We start from the raw sequence: 18,188 nt of genomic DNA, 5'->3' as shown, positions 1-18,188 counted from the left end.
GTTATGCTTCAGTGATTTTTGTCACACATGCGTACCTATGTGCACCCCTGTTCATGACTTTAGATCCATTTAAGTCTCACCTGTCAGACTAATACTTACGTCCACACACAGCGGGCAAATCCTTCTATAAGTGCGGCTCGAGGCATGCCAAACCCATAATGGGCAGTATTTTCCGGGTGTAAAACCCGTGCCAGCCAATCAGAATGAGCCCCATCATTCAGCTGTGATGTTTGAGAACACAACACCCTATCTCGGCGTCTACACAAAACCAAGAAACCAAAGTTTTCCAAAATCTTCACTCTGGCTGTAGTTTTCAGTACACATCGTTTTTAGTGGCGTAAAGCTGTGGTTTTGTGTAGATGACAGGTGTACACATATAAAAATATATGCGGTTTCCCAGATACCCCGCTATGTGTCTGTGTATTTGATCCTTCTTGTCATCAGCTCAGTGCTGTGGGTTCATCATCTGTTAGTTCATATTTACAGCCTCTACTGTTATCTCTGCTTAGGGTACTATTTTGTAGGGACATACAAAGGAAGCTCTCATTCAGAGCTCACATTGCCAGCTTGGTCACTAAACTCAGGGTGAAAGCAGTCTTCTTTTACAGAACGAGTTCTGCTTCTCCCTCAAAGCTCCAGCTATAACTGGCTCCTATAAATGCATTTTTTTTCTTTTGCTTGGTTGTGGTGATGTTCTGTACATGATGGCTTTTGCCAAATGTTTGCAGTCTTTAAATGTTGTTATTTACTGTGCTCTGAAGTTTATGATTGGTTGTAGTCACCTCAGTCGTCACTGTGAGCTCTATGCTAAATCTGCCTGCCCTTTTCTGAGTGCTGGCAGGTAAACTCACTGGCTGACTTTATTTTACAAGGCTCTTCTTGGCTTGGTTAGTTAGTTTATTATTTCAGTGTTTTTCAACCTTTTTGAGCCACAGCACATTTTTAACATTGAAAAAGGCCCACGGCACACCACCAACCAAAAATATAACATAACACTCTGTGGCAGAATAACAGCGCAGTCTGTTAAACCCATGCACTGCAAAATAGATAGATAGATAGATAGATAGATAGATAGATAGATAGATAGATAGATAGATAGATAGATAGATAGATAGATAGATAGATAGATAGATAGATAGATAGATAGATAGATAGATAGATAGATAGATAGATAGATAGAAAATACTTTATTTATTCCTGAGGGGAAATTCAGGAGTCACAGTGGCAATCAATAAAACAAAAGCAAGAAAGTGTAAAGAAAGTGAAAAAATGTCCATAAGAAAATAGATGCTGACAGCTTGTCCATCATTGTCCAGTCAGCTAGCCTCCACCTCACCTCCAAATATGGGCCTGTTTAGATGAACACGGAGCTGATACCCTTACTTCTTTCACCGTGTCCGAGCCAAGAACCCCTTAACAATGCCTTTGCAGGAAGGTGGTTTTTCTTTCTTTTTTTTTTAAACGACGTTTTTGAGCTTGCCTGGCTGACTAACTAACTAACTGACTAACTAACTACTAACTAACTGGCTGACTCACTCACTAACTAGCTTACTTAGTGCCTAACTCACAAGCTTCCTTACAGCTGTTTAGTACAGGTAGTTGTTTGTTCCTGCATCACTCCATTACTTCATCACTTCACTGCAGCATGTTCAAAATTGTCATTTCTTCAGCTGAAAAATGTTTTTCTTGATCTTTTCTCAGTCACACAGTTACCACTCACCAGGTTTATTGCTGTTTATGAGTGGAAGGTACGCGCGGTTTGTCTTTGTTAGATAGGTTTTCCAGGTGGTTCCCCTTAATAATGATGTATTCCGCACCTGCTTCACCTTCATGGTGTGATAAGTTCAATGAATGATTATTTGCAGTCGTGCATCTGGCTAACGCTGAAGCGAAGTGGGCCGTTCAAGAAGAGAACGGAAGGGCTTCTGGTCCCGTTTGTTTAATCACTGGACCTGCACATGGGCCCTGAACATTAGAAATCAAAGAGCTGATTGTTGGATCCTGAGCTTAGAGGTCCCTCCAGCTGTTGTAGTTCAGATATTCATATATAACTGAATCGTTTCTTTCAGCAAGTGTATCATAAAGACATTAGGTAGATAATATATGTGTGTTTTTATTTTCATATACCTGTGGTTCTCACCTGTGCAGGTTAATTCTGTAATACTCTCTTTGTTTTCCTGTTGGCAAATGTAAAGTAAACTTTTGAAGGTTCTCTTTTCCCTTAATGTGACCTTCAGTTTCTCTGTTTCTTACTTTCTTTCTTCCCTGTGTTTCTTTTTCTCATTTTGTTTTTCTGCCCTTTCTCCCCCTCCTCAGTCATCACTCATGAGCGTGGTAATTATGCCTCTTGCCATCTTCCTGTGTGTTGGTTAGCCTCTCCCTGGTCTTCTCTATTTCTCTTTGTTCCTCTGTATTTCTCTCTGTTCCTCTATTTCTCTCTTTCTATCCCTCTGTTTTACTGTTCCTCTCAGTTTCTCTTTGTTGATCTGTTTCTCTGAGTTCCTCTGTTTCTCTCTGTTTACTGTTTCTCGCTGTTTCTCGCAGTTTATCTGTTCCTCTCTGTTTCTCGCTGTTTATCTGTTCCTCTCTGTTTTCTTTGATCCTGTGTTCCTTTCTGTTTGTCTTTGTTCCTCTCAATTTCTCTCTGTTCCTCTTTTCCTTTCCATTTCTCTCTGTTTCTCTTTGATCCCTTCTGTTTCTCTCTGATACTTTTTTTCTCTCTGTTTTTATCTGATCCTCTGTTTCTCTGGCCCCAGTTAGTCCTTGTGTCAGTTCTGTCCCAGTCCTGAGTCTAGACTTCCAGCTTCCTCTGCCTCCTGCCTGTAGCTCACCCCTTGCCCCCAGGATCTACCTGTGGTCTTTAGTTACAGTAACTCATACCTAACTGTCTCTTTATTCTGTCTCGTGTCACCTTCTTCCTTAATGCTATCATTATTGATGATGAAGATGAAGGTGTTACTGATCACATGTTCAGTGTAGTTTGAACTGCAGTCTGTTTCCTCAGGATTATTACAAGATCTGACAAAAACCGCTAATAGGACCGTTAAAATCCTCCCCCTGCTCCCTGTTCCCTCCTTTTATCTTTTTATCTATCTCCGCCTTATCCTCCGCATTTTTCTCTGAACCACCTGTCTGCTCAACCTATTTGCTGTTCCTGTCTTCTCTTCCTGTCAGTTCTTCCAATTTACTCTTACTGTCATCTCTTTGTGTTCTATTCCACTCTGCTCTGCCCCTGTCCTGTCCCTCCTGTCTGCTCCTCCTGTCTGCTTTACCAGTCTGTTCTCAATGTCTTCTCTTTCTGTCTTCTTTTCAAGTCTACTCTATCTGTTCCACATGTCTGCTCCACTTGTTTGCTCTACCTGTCTGCTTTTCCTGTTATCTCTCCTAGTTCGCTCTTCCTGTCTGCTGGTCGTGACTGCTCGACCTAACTGCTCCACCTGTCATCCCTACCTTTGCTGTTCTTGCTATCGTCTTTACCTCTCTTCTTTTTTCTCTCTGTTCTTCCTGATGGCTCTTTCTATCTAATCCTCCTGTCTATTCTCCCGGTCTGCTCCATCTATCTGTTCTTCCTGCCTGCTTTCCCAGTCTTCTCTACCAGTCTGCCTTTCCTTTGTGCTTTCCTGTCAGTTTCTTCCCTTAGGCTCTACCCATCTGCTTTGTATCTGTCTGTTCTACCTGTCTTCTCTTCCTGACTGCTTTACCTGTCTGCTTTTCATGTCTTCTCATCTGGACTACTCTTGCTGTCTGCTCTTTTGCTCACCTTTCCCAGTCACTTGTCCTTGCTGCCCATTCTTAGCTGCTCTACCTGTCTGCTCTACCTGTCCTCTCGCCCTGATAGCTCTACTCATTTGCTCTTTCTGCCTGCCCTTCTTGTCTGCTCTTCCCATCTGCTTTTTCTTATTGGTTCTCCCTGTTTGCTCTATTCATCTGCATGTCCTGTCTGCTCTGCCTGTGTCTCTTTCTGCTTACAGCCATGGTACTGTTTAGATCAGTGGTTCTCAAACTTTTTTCAGTGACGTTCCCCCCTGTGAAACCTTTTTTTTTTTCCTGTCTGAGTTATACTCTGCTTGAAACGATTTCTGTAACTGTCAGACGAAAAAAGGACAGAAGAGCAGAAAAAAGATAAACAGGAGAGAGAGGCTAAAAAGGCTAAACTGTTTGTGATCATGTTCATCACAGTCAGTAGTTATTCTGCAGTGGTCTGTCCAAACTTAAGAGTCTATCAAACGAAGAGTGAGGTTACGTTAGCTCTGATTGGTAGATGACTTGACAGAACCAGGATTCACTAGCGTTACACAGTACCAACACGTCTCACAGCACTGTAAGCGCTACATATGAACATCCACTAAACTATAGTGTGAACTGACAATTAGCTTGTTGTCACGTTAGCCGACAGATATATCATAGAACTGAGCTGCTAGTAGCGCTACATATAGCTGGCTACTGACGTATGGTACAGATTTATGTTTTCTTGTTGTCATGTTTAAAAAAAAACAGTGCTGCATAACTGTACTAAATACTAATAAATACTTTACCCCATTGCGTTGTATCTGGTAAAAAGTTGACTCGAACAAAAAAAAAGTTCCAAAACAAACACATGCCTGGTTAAAAGTTACATCTTCACCATAGTGTCAGTGAAATGCTGGGCCAGAAGTTGGTGATGCAATCAAATTAAAACTTATCCTACTCATAGCATCTTTAAGCACATTTTTCCAAATACTGATGGAGTTTTGCCAGTTCTGGTTTTGCCTTCTTTAGTGCATGTCCTTATGTTTTGTTCAGCAGCATTGCTGCCACTCTTCAAGCATGAAGCTCCCATTTGTGTTGTTTTCCTGGTATGAGGGAGACTAATTTTTTTGTGGGGGTATAAGAGAATGGAATAACCTACTTGATATAAAATTCTGTTTATGAACTTAAACTTATATTTGATTCAAACTTTGATGGAATAAATAGTATCAGAGGAACTTTGCTTGGTTTATATCATTTTGATTATACATTCTTGAATCCTGTGTATCCCTTGAAGTGCTCTCGCGAACCCACCAGGGGCACACGTACCTCCATTTACAAACCACTAGTTTAGATGAATGAAATGAACTGTCCTGCTTCCTTTCATTCTTCCATTGCTTCCTTCCTTTGTCCTCTTCTTTCCTCACTTTCTTCTCTTTTCCATTCTTCTCTCTATCCCTCTCCTCTGTGTTTCTTGGGCTGAGCTGTGTTCTGTGGTCTGCGTTCTCCTTCATTAATTGATTGGTTCTTATCTCTATGATTTGATGTTTGACTCATTTTCCATGTGTTGTGTTTTAATCCATGCTTTTGTTGTGTTCAGTCTTTTCCTCTGTGTTTGGTAAAATCCCTTTGTCCTTTATTGGACCAGGTGAAGGTTAGGCGTTAACTCAAATTTTCGCTTTGATATCTTTTAGTTTGGTTAGAGTTTGACTTCTATAGATAGAAAACCCTTCAACTTTTTTTTCAAACTAACAGTGTTTTCCCAGTTCAAAGTGTTTGAAACACGCTTGAAAGTGCTCCAACCTCTGACATCAGAGGTTTTCTCAGAAAGAGTAGGTGGGGGACATTAGGTACAGACTGTGATAAGGAGGACAGAGGGGTGGACTGAGGCTCTATTCCTCAAGGCTCTAACCCTTACCCTTCGTTCAAAGTGGATTTGAGACCCTTGGCCCTCCTGCTGGGACTGAACAGGACCATAAAAAGACAGGCTCATACAGACCAGCACTTTCAGGCCTGTTCCAGACCTGCAGACCGCTTCAGTCTGTTGTCTTTCTGTATGGATGTTCCTGTTCATAGCTGTGTGACAGTGTAAGTTACTGTGTCTCATCTTGTTTCTCTGACACTTTTTACTTTTGCACTCAGTGGTTCAAAGCAGCATTTAAACTCAGTCAGAGCCTCTGTTCAGCCTCTCCAATCCAACATCTGCATTGTCTGATAGAGTACAGCCAAAAGGTTCCTATCAGAAAACTGGGCGAAAAACTGTACATGTCAAAAAATATTAAACAGCTGCTGAGAGTTGGAGACATGCTGCAAAAAATAGAAACAAACATATCTAACAGAAACAAACAGCAGAAATATGATTCATGCAGACATATAGAAACACTGAAACCTAGAAAACAAATTCAACAGTGGACCAAAGCATCCAGTCATAACAAAGGAAGAGCTCCAGGCCTGTAGAGGGTGCTAAGTCACACTGCATCATGCTTCTGCCCAGCCTGAGGGCTCCATTCAGGAGAAGAGGGAGGATGTGGGGAGAAGGGAGAGGAATGTAGGAGATTTTTTTTTATAGCAACAGGAAATCCTCTCCTCGAGAGTGTCACATGAAGCGACGTGTTTCATTGATGACGGCAACAGCTGATCACCTTAGGATCATCTGTCAGTCAGCTCTAACAGCTGTTTGTGTGTGCGCTGTAATAACTCTAAGATGAACAGTAACAGAGCTTTGTCTGTTCCTTTAACCTGTTAAACAAACATTTTCACATCAAGAAAACCTGCTCTCTGCTAATTTTGTGTGCAGTAGAGAAGCACATGAATCACTTTACCGGTAAAATGCCTCATTATCAGATTATTTATTGTTTAATTAGCCTTTATCTAGAGCGCATCTGATCATGAATTCTTAAACTTATCAACTTAATTAACCTAGTTTATTGTGTCTCAGGAAGATATTATCTATTAGATTTCAGCTTTCAGTACTGAGCCTGTGTTATATTGATTTGATGACAGTTTTGTTCTGCATTTTATGCTGTAAACTCACAGCATTTATTCCCAGATGTAAGACCCATTTCTGAACAATCCTCAATGCCTGTTTTCAGCTCATCTTTTCTCTCATTAAACTCCGTTGTGTTTGTGAAGTTTCATGTGGAGAAGTCTGAGCCACTGCAGCGTCCAATCAGAGAGTGATATTCCATATGGGGGCACATCTGTCAGTGAATTGACCTCCGCAAAGCCAGCTCTTGTGTTTCCTTAATCATTGCTCCTCCGATCAGTCTCCTCTCTCCTCTCTCCCCTGAGCATAATTATCGCTTTGGGACAGCCTTCAAAATGGCGACTCAGAAAATACTTCCAGTGCCGTGGAGGAGAGAGAAGAGAGGAGACTTCAGTTTATCACTTTGAGAATCACCCAGGGACACCAAAGGCAATGGAAGAAAACCACAAACAGTGTCCTTTAAGGAAGCAGAGTCAAAAGACCCAGAGAAGGCTTTTTTTGTATTCTGAGCACAGGTCACTGTGACCTCACTCTGAGGTCATCCTGGAGCACGTCAGGCATAAGCTATCAGGTGTAGGTGAGTGTTTTAGCTCAGGGGCACTCAGACAGCTCTGCTCAAGCACTGTTTGTCTGCACTCCCTCTCATACAGTATAATAATAATACTGTTCTGCCTCGTGCCCCTTTCAGCCAAGAAGCCTTCATCTCCTGAAGACTCCATGGTGCTCTCTCTGTTGAATTTGTCTTCTAGATTTGGGTTTTTGATTATTGCATTGTGAACAAGTTTCCAGTGTATTACAGTGTGAACATGTTAACAAAGTGATTATGTGTAGAGTATGTCTACAGTGTTTTACAGTAGGGATGGGCAATTAATGAGATTTAATTGATATTAATGCCCTTGTTGATTCTGCTCATCGATCTGATTCTGTATTAATTCCCTTATCATTTCTTCCCGTGAATTTTTCTCTGTACAAAAAGACACTTTACAGGTTTTCTGGGTCAACAACATGTTATTGAGTTTATGAGTAAATAAATACAAAATTGGTCACTGGATCTGTATATCTCTGGTCGTAAATACCTAAAAATTAGTAAAAAATTGCACGTCGCATGACAATGATGTACTGTTTGGTTATATGTTATACGGTGTCTTGGAGTGCTTATAGCAGTTGTTCAAATTGTTGGGAACCTTGAAGCCAGCCATGAGTCTGCATGTAACCTTATTCATCTGCCTGCAAGTATTTTGACATTTGAAGTTTTCAGTATAGTTAACAAAGAGTAACTGCGATCTGTTTCTGTGATAAATATCGAAATCCTATTCTGAAGCCAAACTTGTATTGATGTTTGCTAACTGCTAGCATATCAATGCAATTTTCTGCATATGTTAGAATCAAGCTAATGCTATTGGGCTCTAATTTCGTAGACCAGCCGCAGGCGCACCTGCCCTGCGCTGGCCTTCGCCGTGCGCACAGGGAATGACCGGCGCACTTTGCAAGTTTCCTGCAGTTCCAAGACAGGCGCAGATGAGCACAGAGTTGCGCGTCCACACCTCCCTCCGCGCAAATGGCAGACAGGGAGGAGTGGGTTCAACACAGCCGAGCGCTGTTTTCACCAATCAAATGAGCGCCTCTCCTCGCCTTTAAATGCTCTGCGGCCGAGGCGCAACGTCTGATTGGTCTGACTGATCTACAGCACCGTGGAGAGAGTGCTGGTAGCGGAGACGGTCAGAGCCGCTGTCGGGGTGCATCTGAGGACACGAAGCGCGTCACCTTGTGGGCCAGCTCCCGGGACAGATTTAATCTGTTCCTTTGTCTTTATTCGGAGTAAAAAATGAAGAGACAGTTACACAGCTGGCTTATCCATTCAGAATACTTTTGATCCACCTGCACTCCTGGTTTGTCATCGCCAGATAGCAGAACCTTTGGTGATATACTGTATACTCTCCCAGTGTCTCCACCTCATCCTCCTTACAATAATGTACTCCATCTTTTTAGATCACGTTAAAAATAAAGACTAAAACAGAGAAATATGGGAAATCACGGGTAAATCCTGAGTGACACACATTTATTTTTTCTCTTTTTTTCTTCGTCTTTTCTCTCCCTCTTTTCTTTGAATTAAATGAAATGAGAGAACCAGATATATACTCAGTATCAGATGTTAAGGCTGTTTATTGTTTAATTGTAAGATGTGCATCAAACTTCCAGCTGCCGTCAGGTTAACTTTCCATTATGACAAACGGCTTTAATCTGACATCAGATGTGACGGGACAGTTAATATAGATATAAATGTATATGCTGGTTCAGACGGTTACATTAAATAGTGATTGCTGTGATTGTTTATTGCATTAAAATGTGCCTGACACTCTGAAAACCTGCCTCTGAGGCTTTGATGACATGTGCGCACATGTGCGCCTGTCACCAAATTACAGCTGCGTGGGGTGCGCTCCACTTTGCGCCGAGGATAGACCAGGTTGGAGCTGGCGAGCTTTCAGCGCACTTTTTTGCCACGAAATTGTCACTGCACCAACATGAATCTGCTGACACCTCCCCATGGTGCGTCGTCAACTCCCCCTGGCGTGCCGTCACACCCATATCTGCGCAGACGGTCTACCAAAGTGTCAAATTGGCAGCGCACGGCGGTGTGCCGCACGAAATTAGCACTGCCCAGGCTTGCGCCCCCTGCGCTGCCACGAAATTAGAGCCCATTGTGTTTTTGTGGTTTTTGATAAATAAGGAGATTTATACTGTGTTGACTGTATTGAATAGAAATCTGGTGTCAGAGAAAAACACTAATTTTTTTGTGTGTTCAATTCTTCAGTAAAACTTCAAGTTAAAAATCCTGAATCAGAGTTTTCTCAGAAAACTCTAACTACTGAGCTATGATAGCTGCAGCAGACAAGTCAATGTAAGGTCCTGCCGCTCAGGCATAGTGTAAAGAAATGGTCAGAGAATTGTTAAGCATTAGGGCTAATGATGTTGATGGGTTGAAACATTTCTTATCAATTCTAAAGAGGAACTGGTTTTCGGTGCCCATCCTTACTCCACAGTGTTTGCAAAGTGTGTGTACAGTAGTTTCATGGTGTGTCTACAGTGGTTTTACAGTGTATCTACAGTGTGTTTACAGTGTGTTTACAGTGTGTATACAGTGTGTGTGGACTGAATACATAGTTACATACATAGTTAACACTATGTTTACAGTTTGCTACAGTATACAGTGTGGTGACAGTGTGGAAACAATATTTACAGTGTTTACAATGTTTTTACAGTGTGTCTACAGTTTGATTACATTGTGTTCACTCTAAATTAACTGTGTAAATACAGTCGGATTACAGTGCATCTACATTGTGTTTACAGTGTTCATATTTTGTGTTTAACAGTGTGTGTGCGGTGTTTTTGCAGTGTAACTACAGTTTATAGTGTGTCAAATGTGTGTGCGGTATTTAACAGTGTGCGTTCATTTTTTTTTTTTTTTACAGCATGTTTTCAGCATGTTTACAGCATGTTAACAGCCGGTTTACATTGTGTTTTCATTCTGTTACTGTCTAAATACCTTTACACTGTGTTTACAGGGTGAACATGTTTTCAGTGCATGCAGTGAGCTTGCAGTGGATTTACATTGAGTTCACAATTAGTGTAAAGTAAGTTTATCACGCAAACATGTTGACAGGGTGTTTCCGGGAGCTGTTTTTGCTCCACATTTTGCAGCCCGTCTCTCTTAATAAAAATTGATTGGGTTGGACCCCATGTCTGTCTCAGGCTACTTTACAGGCCTGACTCTAAATGCTGCATTTAAAAAACCAGTCTGAGTTCTGCAGCTGCCCACTGTTCACTCCAGTGAGTCTAGGTGTGTGACTGCTTTTGCATAACTTTGATTGTGCATGTGTGTGTGTGTGTGTGTGTGTGTGTGTGTGTGTGTGTGTGTGTGTGTGTGTGTGTGTGTGTGTGTGTGTGTGTGTGTGTGTGTGTGTGTGTGTGTGTGTGTGTGTGTGTGTGTAATTACGTTGTTGTTTCCGTGTTTGTTCTCGTATTAACATGTCTGTCTGTGTGTTTGTATGAATGTGTGAATGACTGTGTGCGTATTTCTCCCCTTGGCCAGGTGAGAAGGTCATGCAGGATGATGAGTTCACCTGTGACCTTTTCCGCTTCCTGCAGCTGCTCTGTGAAGGACATAACTCAGGTGAGTGTGAGTTGGTTCTGCAATGATATCAGTCTGATGTTAGACTAGTTCATCTGGTTATGTAAAGGAGTCTGATTTTACTAACCCTCTCTGAGACTGTGTTTAAGGTGTCAGCCTGTCAGGTAGAATTTTGCGTTCAATGCTGATCTGTATGTGCCAAACGTGGGCCAAAATGTCTTCACTGATTATAGTTCTGCCAGAGAGGAGAGAACATTTCTTTTTAAATTATTAAACAGAAGTTACTGCGAGCTCTGAGCAGCTGTCAGCTGTGTCTCTCCAAATGGACCATGATCAACTAAATGAAGATCATGCTGTATAAAGACTGAAAATAAAGGCAGAGACCATAAACTTTTCAGGAAAATGTTCACAGCTGAATCAGCTAAAGAACATAAAGACTTGAAGTAATGTTGGCTTCAGATGACTTTAAAGGGCTTTATTGTGCTTCCTAAACACTGACTCTTTTTTAATGGAGCAGTCAATCTCACAGCTTATAACACAGTCATTTGATTTCTTTTTTCAGACTTTCAGAACTACCTGAGGACTCAGACAGGAAATAACACAACTGTCAACATCATCATTTCCACTGTAGATTACCTCCTCAGAGTGCAGGTATGCTGATACATTACCTGTATGAACTGATGCTAAATGCTATAAAAGACCTCATCTGTAAGTGGAACAGCTTCCAGTTGTTCCTGCTTGTGAAAAATCTTCGTGACTGTGTTGCCTAATTGTTCATAAGACCAAGGGGACGCTTCTTCAATGTGTTTGGTGTCACTTACAGTCAGCGATTTTGACAGTTTAAGGATAAACTGCAGCAGCATGAGTGTGTCCTCTGTGCTCTCCCTCTGTGCTGCAGGAGTCCATCAGTGACTTTTACTGGTATTACTCTGGGAAGGATGTGATTGATGAGCAGGGCCAGAGGAATTTCTCAAAAGCCATAAATGTAGCCAAGCAGGTGTTCAACACTCTGACGGAGTACATCCAGGTAAACACACTCGTTGGGCTCAGTCTTCTCTGACATCCTCAGAAGAAATAATAAAATTTCTTGTTGCAGCATACAACAATTGAGAAGAATACAACAAGAGGCAAGTAAGCGCAATAATAAAATAGACCAAGCAGATATACACATATTAACATATATTTAAGGTGTAATTATAGAATAGAATAGAATAGAATAGAATAGAATAGAATAGAATAGAATAGAATGGAACTTTATTTGTCATTGCAACAAGTACAACAAAATTGCAAAAGCCCTTCAGTCAATGCAAAACAGTGTAAAGTGCAAAATAGCTGCCATGTTCAGGTGCATTGATGACATGAGGTAATTGTTATATTGTCATTATATGACAACAAATAAGGTAGTTTTTCAGCCTTTGTTCAGGACCCTTACTGCTGTTGGGTAGAAACTGTCTCTGAACCGGTTTGTCCTTGTAGTGATAGACCTGTACAGCCTGCCTGACAGTAGCGGGAATGGTGCAGTTCTTCCAGTGTGAGGAGAGGGCAGTCAGTGATGTTTTTGGCCATGTTGATAATCCTGTGCGGTGACGTCCTCTGAGCCGCTGTGCAGCTGGTGGACCACACACACAGACAGTACACCAGGACTCTCTCGATGGTAGAAAGACACAAGCAGTCTCTGGGGGATGTTGTTCGTCCTTAGCACCCTCAGCATGAGGGCGCTGCAGACTCAACATAGTCTGCAGCCTCGCGACCACAGACTGTATAATGTCACTCGAACAGCGCACTGCAGCTGATGGAGGGGTGTAAACAGCCACAGCTATGGCGTATGAAAATTCCCGCGGTAGATAATATGGCCATAATCCTACCGCCAACAGTTCTACATCAGGATGTCAGATTGTGTGCTTCACTGTAACATGTCCAGGATTACACCATTTAGAGTTCACATAGGCAGCAAGACCTCCTCCTCTCTTCTTACCACTCTGTTTCCCCCTGTCCGCTCGTAGCAGAGTGAATCCCTCCAGTTTGAGTACACTGTCCGGTGTATTCCTATGGAGCCATGTCTCCGTGCAGCAGAGCAAATTGCACTCCTTGTAGGCGCTCTGGCTGTTAACTAACCCCGTCAGCTTGTCTGTCTTGTTTGCAAGCGACCTCACGTTCCCCACAATGATCGACGGGAGGATAGGTTCAAATTTCCTTGCCCTCTCGATCCTTCCTCTGACTTTCCTGCCGTTTTTTTTCCCGCAGTGACGGCTCTCCACAGTTCGTCAGGGATGCGCACTGAGGGAACTTCGCCTGAGGCGCAGAAGTTCCTCATGGCTGTATGCAATCATTAGATACAGATTGAAGACATAACCATTGGGGACAAACTCAGTTTAACCCCAACTAAAACGGTGAGGCAGTGCAAACACTATATTAGACACAAACACAAGTTTGTGGAAGAGAGAGAAGAATTGAAGAGTAAATAAAGGAAAGTCACTCAAAGCTCCTGCAACCAGCTGCTGACATCTCAGCGCTGGAAGTCAAAAAAAGTCGAAAAAAGTGATTCTGTTGAAGTGGTAAATTAGGTCAAAGGCAGTTAATGTGAAACAATGGGGTATCAGTCAGAGACCTCACACGTGTCTACAGTCAAAGGCCCTGATGATGTCACAGTGTGGTTTTGATGATGTTGTAGGGTCCATGTACAGGGAACCAGCAGAGTCTGGCTCACAGTCGGCTGTGGGACGCTGTGGTGGGGTTTCTTCATGTCTTCGCTCACATGCAGATGAAACTGTCTCAGGTGAGCCAAAGAGCCGTTAATCTACCTGTCACATCTTACTGCCAGCGTTTACACTCATCAAAAACAACAAGTTCAGCATTTAAAACAGATCATCTGTCCCACCTCCAGGACTCGAGCCAGATTGAGTTACTGAAGGAACTGATGGACCTGCAGAAGGACATGGTGGTCATGCTGCTATCCATGCTGGAGGGTTAGTTTGTTTTATTTTACAGACCTGAAACACCTGTGGGGGAGCAGGGAGGGTGGATACATGACTCATTCCAGCCTAAAAGTCAGGGGGGACAGGTAACACAGAGAATGCTGTCTCTCTCTCTCTTTGACACAGGCAATGTGGTGAATGGGACAATTGGGAAACAGATGGTGGACATGTTGGTGGAGTCTTCGAATAATGTTGAGATGATCCTGAAGTTCTTTGACATGTTTCTCAAACTGAAAGACCTCACATCCTCTGATGCCTTTAAGGAGTACGACCCGGATGGGAAAGGTTGGTTTAAAAAAGAGACGGTGTTAATGTTGAAACATTAATTGGAGGGAACACTAACTCACAAATGGTGTGATCAGGTGTGATCTCTAAGAGAGACTTCCACAAAGCCATGGAGAGCCACAAGCACTACACCCAGTCTGAAACCGACTTCCTGCTGTCCTGTGCTGAGACGGACGAGAATGAACTGCTTGACTATGAAGAATTTGTGGAGCGGTTTCATGAGCCAGCTAAGGTAAACAACACTGTTTACAGATGTTAACAAAGCTTATCAGGAGTAGAAAACAAAGATCAGCAATTTACCCCTCATGGTGATATCACAATATGTGACTCTAAAAGTAATAATATTAATGACAATGGTGATTGGTTGGACTCATCGGTTCTACTACTTTAACATCTGTAACTAGCTTGATTATGAGAACCGAATGACAAAGTGCTGAGTTCAGCAGAACTAAAGGACTTCAACCTGTGCTGGGACTTTTCAGGACATAGGCTTCAATGTTGCTGTCCTGCTGACCAACCTGTCTGAGCACATGCCTCATGACACCCGGCTGCAGACGTTCCTGGAGCTGGCCGACAGTGTCCTGAACTACTTCCAGCCTTACCTGGGACGCATCGAGATCATGGGCAGCGCCAAACGGATTGAGAGGGTCTACTTTGAGATCAGTGAGTCCAGCAGGACACAGTGGGAGAAACCTCAGGTATACAGGATGTTACGCTGTGAATAATCATCTTTGAAAGTTCAGAGAAGGAAAGTGGGAGCAGCTCTTTATCTATCCTGTCTTCAGGTCAAAGAGTCCAAGCGTCAGTTTATCTTTGACGTTGTGAATGAAGGAGGAGAGAAGGAGAAGATGGAACTTTTTGTGAACTTTTGTGAGGACACCATCTTTGAGATGCAGTTGGCCGCTCAGATGTCTGATGCCGGTGAGAGATCAGCTGTCAAAGAAGAGAGTGAGCGAGAGAAACCTGATGAGGAGAGCCCGGAGATGGGCTTCTTCTCCTTCACCACTATCTGTATGGCTCTGTTAGCGCTGCGCTACAATGTCATGATACTCATCAAGGTGAGATGAGATATAGGAATAAACACAGGTCCAGTTTCTTCCTGGTTTTCCTCACATTCTCAGTGGCTCTACGTTGGCACTGGTTCTTACTGGCTGTCCTCTGTCTCTGTCAGGTTCTGTCGATGAAGAGTGTGAAGAAGCAAATGAAAAAGATTAAGAGCATGACAGTGAAGGACATGGTGACCACCCTGATGGCCTTCTACCTGTCGGTTCTGCTGGGTTTGCTCCACATGGCCTTCAGCGTGGCCCGGGGTTTCTGCAGGATCTTCTACAACAGCTTCATGGGTGGAGGTCTGGTGGAGGGAGCCAAGACCATCAAGGTGAGGGGTCTTATGGTGAAGAAGAAACTGACCACAGTGAGAGCTGGTTCTAAAAACATCTATCCTGCTTCTCTCTACAGGTGTCTGAGCTGCTTGCCAACATGCCTGACCCCACCCAGGATGAAGTGAGGGGGGAGGGAGAGGACTGGGAGAAGAGACCGTCCCCCCAGGAGGACCTGGCAGACTTGGCAGTGAACATAAGTGACACCGAGCTGCTTTCGGACATCTTTGGACTTGACCTAAGGAGGGAGGGTGGGCAGTACAAGATCACCCCACACAACCCAAACGCTAGCCTTACAGAGCTACTCAACTCCCCCGTGCCCTCCCCCACTCCACCAGCCCCCCCAACGGTGCCCCTTACTGAGCTCAGGCGGAGACATCAGGTGGGTCTGTGTTCCCTTTCTTTCATTTGTGAAGGTCTTTTTCAGTGATCAGGATCAAAAATCAGAGATAGTGACATGTAACCTCCAGTCAGGCAGGGCCAGTATCTGGAACCAGCTAATCCACCAGATCCACCAGAACTGATCATAACTATTGAACCAATCTGAACCATTGAAACCAGCTGATCCTTCAGTACCTTCAGAAGTCCTGTCCACTTCTGACCAACTTGAGTAAACAAGAGACCTAAGCGCCCCCTAAGTTAAAAATGTCTTCATGATTAGGTGTGTGTGTGTGTGTGTGTGTGTGTGTGTGTGTGTGTGTGTGTGTGTGTGTGTGTGTGTGTGTGTGTGTGTGTGTGTGTGTGTGTGTGTGTGTGTGTGTGTGTGTGTGTGTGTGTGTGTGTGTGCGTTTCAGTCAAAAAGTTCTTCCTGTGTGGAGAAGGAGGCAGCAGTGGACACAGAAACCGAACTGGACCAAAAAGAGTAAGTTTCTGTTCCTGTCAGCTCAAGGTCCAGTGCTTGTGTGTTTGTGTGTTGACTCAATGATGTGGCAAAAAAATATATAGAAAAACACACACACACCCTTTCCCCCCTCACACACTCACACAGTTTTCTGACTGTGTGTTTTCAGGGTTGAAAAGAAACAAGAGAGGAAGGAGAAGATAAAACCCAAAGTAAGACGACTCCACACCTCAAAGCCTGACGAACCTGACCTGCAGGAGTCTGTGGTTCTAAAGAAGATCATTGCCTACCAAAGGAAGCTGCTGGTACTGCAATTGTCCTCTATTTCACTGTCTTCACCCAGCTCAGAGTCAGCCTAAGGTCTGCTCACCCAGCTCAGAGTCACTTCAGAGTCACTTCAGAGTCCTTTTAGAGTCACTTCAGGGTCAGTTTAGAGTCAATTCTGAGTCAGACCAGAGTCACTTTAGAGCCACTTCAGAGTCAGTTAAGAGTCAGTTTAGAGTCACTTTAGAGTCAGTTTAGAGTCACTTCAGAGTCACTTTAGAGTCACTTCAGAGTCTTTTTAGAGTCACTTCAGAGTCAGTTTAGAGTCACTTCAGAGTCACTTCAGATTCAGTTTAGAGTCACTTCAGAGTCAGTTTAGGGTCACTTCAGAGTCACTTCAGAGTCAGTTTAGAATCACTTCAGAGTCACTTTAGAGTCACTTCAGAGTCAGTTAATAGTCAGTTTAGACTCACTTCAGCGTCACTTCAGAGTCAGTTTAGAGTCAGTTAAGAGTCACTTCAGAGTCACTTCAGAGTCATTTTAGAGTCACTTCAGAGTCAGTTTAGAGTCACTTTAGAGTCACTTCAGATTCAGTTTAGAGTCACTTCAGAGTAGGTTTAGAGTCCTTTCAGAGTCAGTTTAGAGTCACTTCAGAGTCAGTTTAGAGTCACTTCAGAGTCAGTTTAGAGTCACTTCAGAGTCAGTTTAGAGTCTCTTCAGAGTCAGTTTAGAGTCTCTTCAGAGTCAGTTTAGAGTCACTTCAGAGTCACTTCAGATTCAGTTTTGAGTCACTTCAGAGTCACTTTAGAGTCACTTCAGAGTTCGTTAAGAGTCACTTCAGTGTCCTTTTAGAGTCACTTCAGGGTCAGTTTAGAGTCACTTCAGAGTCAGACCAGAATCACTTTAGAGTCACTTCAGAGTCAGTTAAGAGTCAGGTTAAAGTCACTTCAGAGTCACTTTAGAGTCACTTCAGAGTCACTTTAGAGTCACTTCAGAGTCATTTTAGAGTCACTTCAGAGTCAGTTTAGAGTCACTTCAGAGTCAGTTTAGGGTCACTTCAGAGTCAGTTTAGAGTCACTTCAGAGTCAGTTTAGAGTCACTTCAGAGTCAGTTTAGAGTCACTTCAGAGTCACTTCAGAGTCAGTTTGGAGTCACTTCAGAGTCAGTTTAGAGTCACTTCAGAGTCACTTCAGATTCAGTTTAGAGTCACTTCAGAGTCAGTTTAGAGTCAGTTAAGAGTTACTTCTGAGTCAGTTAAGAGTCACTTTAGAGTTGCTTCAGAGTCAGTTAAGAGTTACTTCAGTCACTTTAGAGTCACTTTAGGGTCACTTCAGAGTCAGTTAAGAGTCAGTTAAGAGTCACTTGAGAGTCACTTCAGAGTCATTTTAGAGTCACTTCAGAGTCAGTATAGAGTCACTTCAGAGTCACTTCAGATTCAGTTTAGAGTCACTTCAGAGTCAGTTTAGAGTCCTTTCAGAGTCACTTTAGAGTCACTTCAGAGTCAGTTTAGAGTCACTTCAGAGTAGGTTTAGAGTCACTTCAGAGTCAGTTTAGAGTCTCTTCAGAGTCAGTTAAGAGTCACTTCAGAGTCACTTCAGATTCA

At 43.0% G+C, this 18,188-nt stretch overlaps 1 protein-coding gene across 22 annotated transcripts in view; it reads left to right on the top strand.

Annotated features, from left to right (window-relative positions):
- The window catches only part of ryr2a (ryanodine receptor 2a (cardiac)), a 224,953-nt gene that overhangs the window by 179,513 nt on the left and 27,252 nt on the right, over nt 1-18,188 (top strand). For 8 of the 22 annotated variants that reach the window (XM_074664009.1, XM_074664008.1, XM_074664019.1 and 5 more), the window contains 13 exons: nt 2,317-2,334; nt 10,803-10,883; nt 11,404-11,492; nt 11,740-11,868; nt 13,513-13,807; nt 13,943-14,101; nt 14,179-14,333; nt 14,584-14,799; nt 14,887-15,159; nt 15,273-15,479; nt 15,560-15,862; nt 16,275-16,342; nt 16,491-16,626. In XM_074664009.1, coding sequence (XP_074520110.1) covers nt 2,317-2,334; nt 10,803-10,883; nt 11,404-11,492; nt 11,740-11,868; nt 13,513-13,807; nt 13,943-14,101; nt 14,179-14,333; nt 14,584-14,799; nt 14,887-15,159; nt 15,273-15,479; nt 15,560-15,862; nt 16,275-16,342; nt 16,491-16,626 — 2,129 coding nt within the window. The remainder of the gene's footprint in view (nt 1-2,316; nt 2,335-10,802; nt 10,884-11,403; nt 11,493-11,739; nt 11,869-13,512; nt 13,808-13,942; nt 14,102-14,178; nt 14,334-14,583; nt 14,800-14,886; nt 15,160-15,272; nt 15,480-15,559; nt 15,863-16,274; nt 16,343-16,490; nt 16,627-18,188) is intronic. The other 14 variants (XM_074664018.1, XM_074664023.1, XM_074664017.1 and 11 more) reach the window with 3 other exon arrangements.

The sequence above is a fragment of the Halichoeres trimaculatus genome, unplaced genomic scaffold (genome assembly GCF_033239565.1).
Source record: "Halichoeres trimaculatus isolate MK-OKI-2021-1 unplaced genomic scaffold, fHalTri1.1 fHalTri1_scaffold_23, whole genome shotgun sequence".
NCBI classification, from domain to species: domain Eukaryota; kingdom Metazoa; phylum Chordata; class Actinopteri; order Labriformes; family Labridae; genus Halichoeres; species Halichoeres trimaculatus.
This window is presented reverse-complemented; position numbering and strand designations above follow the sequence as displayed.